Source organism: Hordeum vulgare, chromosome 2H, assembly GCF_904849725.1.
Source record: "Hordeum vulgare subsp. vulgare chromosome 2H, MorexV3_pseudomolecules_assembly, whole genome shotgun sequence".
Taxonomy (NCBI): Eukaryota; Viridiplantae; Streptophyta; class Magnoliopsida; order Poales; family Poaceae; genus Hordeum; species Hordeum vulgare.
The window spans coordinates 4,788,022-4,793,371 of record NC_058519.1 but is presented as its reverse complement, the minus strand read 5'-3'; the positions used below and the strand labels follow the sequence as shown (position 1 = coordinate 4,793,371).

Sequence of the window (5,350 nt, the reverse complement as noted above, 5' to 3'; positions counted from 1 at the left end):
TTTATATGCATGGATAGTGTGAATTCTATTTTTATGCCATCTCACAGCCAATCAATAACCACCTAGGTTTCAGATAATTTCCAAGCACATCTTCTAAACTATGATAGATGGAGTACTATTTTCAAGTGATTAGAAGAGGGAAAGACACAAAACAATAAATGTTTTAAAAAGGGAGAGTGAGAAAGCCGTATAGTACTTTACATATTTTGCATAAAAAGCCCACTATTAACTCCAATGTCGTCGGTCTTTTACTTTTGGAAAATCAGAGTCCTTAGCAACAAAATGATACAAGTAATGAATAGATATTTTCACTAAAATCAAATAAAATTATCTGAATATAGACACACACACACACATTATATATAGAGACTCTGTTCATCACCTAGGGTGCAGAATAGTTTATTTTTCACCCGAAATAATCTTACCTAAATGCGGATATATATAGGGTCACGCTATTCGTCATCCTGGATGAGGAGTAGTTATTCTTCACCCCCATTCACATCAAGGCACCGTAATTTTATGTTTTGTAAATTTTAATTTTATCTCATACGTAAAAGGAGACCGTAAGAAAATACATAGTCACCATAAAAAATATGTTATGTCACGTAAAATTACAAACATAAAAACATAGTACTACTTATATATAAAATGCAATTTGTCTCGTCTTATGACCTATTTTTTTGTTTTATTATGTCAAATTTTACACAGTGAATCAATATAAATGTAATTATTTGCATTTCAAATATAATTTATTAATAAAATGATCGTAAAATTACCTCGGGTGAGGAATAATTTATTCTGCACCCTAGTAATGAATTGAGTACTAATGTAGAGATTAATAAAATTAAAAAACATCCGAATCAGGACAAATGTCCAACATAGAAATAACCTAATGTTTGTCCGGTCTTATGCTCTATTTAAAAACGTGTCAAATAGACTAATAATATAATAAATATGTGAACACATAACCACAACAAAATAAACATTTAACTATGCAAATGCGCCGGTTACACTGCTAGTTGCATACATTAAATAACACATCATACATGTTAATATATGTAACTGGGAGGAACAACAATGGTGAAAAAAAATACATCGCAAATACATGCCAAAGTGCCCGGGTTTATTTAGTAAAATATGGTACAGTACAAGACACGTCACAATTTTGAACTCCGGTCAGTGGTGATGCCGGTATATGAACAATACGTTACAGAGTTCACTTAAAAACTCAGTATTACTCAAGTCTCTTCTGAACTATTTGATGTATATTGTTCATATGTGAATTGTACCTAAGTATAAAATCTTTTAACGAAATCGTGGATGTACATCTGTACACCCAAGTCTCATCTAACTATACAGCCATGCTTCCGGTATGTCATGTGGCAAGATGATCACTGAGTCAGCTGCAGGTTCCTAACGATGAGAGGGAGCCCATACTTAGGCGTCAATGTGACGAAATTGCTTGGCTTGTGCACATACGTGGGGGACAGGGAGAAGGAGAAACTCTTGAGCATGGTCGCTATCACGATCTGCACCTCCACCATGGCAAAGTTCTGCCCGACACAGACCCTCGGCCCATACGAGAAGGCCAGCAGCGCATGCGAATGCTTGGCGGCTCTTGAGAAGCCATTCTGGAACCTCATCGGGTTAAACTCGTCGGCGTCGGGTCCCCAGACCTCTTTGTCCCGGTGCAACATCACCAGCGGTATCGTTATCATCGTTCCTTTCGGCACCTTCACGTGTGCGAGGATTGTGTCTGAGGCCGTCTTCCTCTGCAGGAATGATAGGGGGCCATAGAGCCTCAGTGTCTCCAAGAGTAACATGTTAAGCTGCAAGTGAGCATGGCATTCATTAATTCTTTTATGGACAAGGATCGATATATCAAAGTTGTATGGATGAGGTTTAATGTCCATCCATACTATATGCGTATCATACCAGCTTCAACTTGCCGAGGGCGTCACCGAATGGTGGCTGGTGAGCAGGGTACTCCCGGACGACCTCGTCCCTAACCATCTCCTGCCAACGTGGGTACCTGGCGAGCAGGAACATGGCCCAGGTAATAAGGTTGGCGCTGGTTTCGTACCCAGCCATGAAGAAGGTCCTGCACTCGCCGACCATCTCCTCGGTGCTCAGGGTCTCGGCAGTGGCGCCAGCACCCGACCTCTGGAGCCACAACATCTGCCCGAGCAGGTCGTCACCGTAGACACCGGTAGCATGCCGCGCCTTTATGATCTCCGAAATCTTGGTTCTTACAAGCTTGTCGAGTTGCCAGGTCCGACGGTTGCGAGATGTCGGCAAGTACCTAGAATTAATCAAAATTATTTTCACATTACCATTGTATTGATCGAACTCTTTGAGAACAACCTCTTGGTCCGGTGCAGTTTTGGGGGCAGGACTCGACTAACCATGGTTCAAATCATTCTGCTCACATTTATACTCTATGGGTCTCCTGCACAGTCCTTTTATAAAAGAAAAGAGCAGCTTTAACATCCTTCCTCTTACGAGTATATAATAGATCCGTGCCATTGATCTCATTAATTAGTGGTCTGATTAACTCTTAGCTTCTTACCTAAGAAGGAGGTAATGGGGAGCATGTTAAGATTTTCCAAAAGAAAAACTAGCTACTCTTCCGACTTACCTGAATCCAGGTACTGGAGGATCCGCAAATGCATACGCGGCGAGCTTCATTTGCTCCCTTCCGGCCATGAACACTTCCCAGGCCTCCTTGTAGTTCTTGCCCAACATCACTCGTGCAATGACACACATCGCTATCTCGTCGGAGTCGTGCATCATGTCGATCTCGGCTTGTTGCATGTTGTTCTCCTGCATTTCGGTACGCCACCGTTCCATCATCTGATGTGTACACTCCAACGTTATTGCTGACATGGACTGTGAACACAAACATTCAAATGTAATGTTCCCTTGAGATTTAAAAAAAAATCAAACATCGTTCCAGTATGTTAAAAAAACAGAGAAAAGATATCGGCAACTAAGTAACCTTGATCTTCTCTTGGTTGAAGGCCGGGTGGATGAATTTGCGGCGCCGCTTCCAGTCGTCTCCGTTTGCAAATATGACCCCGTTCCCTAGAATTGCTTCCAAGCTGGGATTCAAATAATCTTTTTGGAACATGTCTGTCCTGTCGCTTAACACTTTCTTCACTACTTCCATGTCTGTAGTACACAGCGCTGGTGTCGGTCCCAACCAGTACAGGAATGTTTTTCCTGATTGGAAAATACATGGGATTAAAACCAATAAAAAAAGTAGCGTGACATAGAGTCGCTAATAGCACACTGTAGCAACGCTTCGTTAAATAAATCAGTGTACGATGTCTTACTAATAGCATGCTATATATATAGGATGTATTTTTCATATATATATATATATATATATATATATATATATATATATAGCGGGATATAGCATGCTAATAGCGTATTTTAAGAGAAAGGTGTGATAGCATCCGGGTGCCTAGGCACCCTCTATAAACAGTACAATCAAAAGAAATAGAAAACAAAATTAAAAAAAAATGAAACTTTGCAACATCAAAGATGATCAAACTTTGTATATTTTTGCAAATTATCATGCCAAAATATCTTGTACAGAAAGATGTACAAACAAGTTTCAGATTTTGATGCTAAAAGTGCTCAAAACTTTAAGTATTGAAATCTTTTTCGTGTGTAGAGCTACACGAATAGTTTTTTGGCATGAAAATTTACAAACATCTAAAGTTTTAGATTTTTTTTTATTTTGTTTTCTATTTTTTAATTTTACTGTTTATAGAGGGTGCCTAGGCACCCTGGAGCTAAAAATCCACTCTCATATTTTAAGTGCCTACTATTTTGTCATAGCATGTTAGTTTTTTCATTGAATAATACACACAATTATAGTCCGTAGTGATTGAGTAGGTAGAGAGTAGAGACATTCAAGTAATTACCATACAGTGAGGACCATTTCCGGAAGAAGGGTTGCACGGTGGTGACGCAGTCGTGGGAGCTGGTGTCCAGATCCTTGGCTCGCCCGGCGACGAGCATACTTTGGCAGTCGGTCAGGGACCCAACCAGGAATTTGTAAGGTGGACCTCTGATGCCCTGCTGCCGGAACCACCTGGCCAGGGCGTATGGTCTCCAAAGCAGATACCATAGCGCTCTTGTGGTCACAAGCAGTATGAGGACAGCAGCCAGGGCTTGTACTAGGTTAGCCTCCATGAATATTATTTCTCTCCTTTCTTTCTATGGTTGATTGTTCTCTGGTAGCTGTTCAGGTGTTTATATAACACTACCCCTGTTTATGATGCATGTACCTGCGCAACTGCCTTTGATGGATCAGTACACGAGGGAAATGGAACACAGGAGAAAGGTGGTTAACCCACTGGCGTTACAATGGACACTGGCCCGGCAACTTCGGGATACTAGAATGTTCGCAGTGTCTGCTAGAAATGGTTCGGTACGAAATCATTGATGTTTAGATTTAATTATTGTTGGAATAGATTTAAGAAAGCATTGGTGGAAAGATAGACGATGTAGTAACCAGTTTAAGAGTGAAATTTCTGTAGTAAATGAAACTCTACCGTTTTGCTTGTCTAGTCTCAATACTGGCAACGTTTCTCCATACTACACATCAAGATATCGTATTTCCAACATATTAATCTAATCAACTTTCCTAACGGCATAGATTTTCCCCCGCACTACTGGAAATTTTTTGACCGGAATTACACCCTACGCCCAATGCTAGAAATACTCGCCAAACTGTTTGCCAAGAGCCAAACAGTGTGTCCCGGCAAAATAAAGTTAATTCACAGCCGCTGGTTTCTTCAGCTCATTACAGACTGCCAGTTGGTTTCTTCAGCTCATTACAGACTGCCAGTTGGTTTCTTCAGCTCATTACAGCCGCTGGACAAACCACCCGGCAAACTCGTGCGAACTGCCAAAAAGTTACACTCGGGCTAACTGAAAGAGGCTGCTCTAGCAACTCACTTTTACAGAGTACCATCGTAGTCCACTGGGCAAAATCACTAGCAAACTGCTAGTGCGTGGCACATGTCCCTTTGACCGAGCATCGTTCACAGAAAATGTTGTTGTACCGAGTGTAGCACTCGGCAAAGATGGATTACGAATACTGGTTTTCCGACTTTTTCATGTAACCGAGCAGCAACAACATATATAACAATAATATCCACTTGAAAACTCAACAAACTCACGAAAGCATTATATATGATTCTCACAAACTTCATATGAAGTCACAAAGTAGTTATTTAGCGCAAGTGACTTCTCAGTAAACAACAAAGTGGTCAATACATGTCTACATACGACCACATGATAAATGCAGCACCACAATTAGGACGAACTGAAA

The 5,350-nt window shown here is 40.7% G+C and overlaps 1 protein-coding gene across 1 annotated transcript; it reads right to left on the bottom strand.

Annotated features, from left to right (window-relative positions):
- Positions 1–1,102: 1,102 nt before the first annotated feature.
- LOC123429050 (cytochrome P450 709B2-like) lies at positions 1,103–4,238 on the bottom strand. The gene is made up of 5 exons (XM_045113111.1): positions 3,936–4,238; positions 2,999–3,222; positions 2,639–2,889; positions 1,936–2,302; positions 1,103–1,829 (listed from the first exon to the last, which is right to left on the bottom strand). Exons 1-5 carry the CDS (start codon positions 4,204–4,206, stop codon positions 1,392–1,394), a joined length of 1,551 nt encoding a protein of 516 aa, XP_044969046.1. The 5' UTR covers positions 4,207–4,238; the 3' UTR covers positions 1,103–1,391.
- Between the last annotated feature and the right edge of the window lie 1,112 nt (positions 4,239–5,350).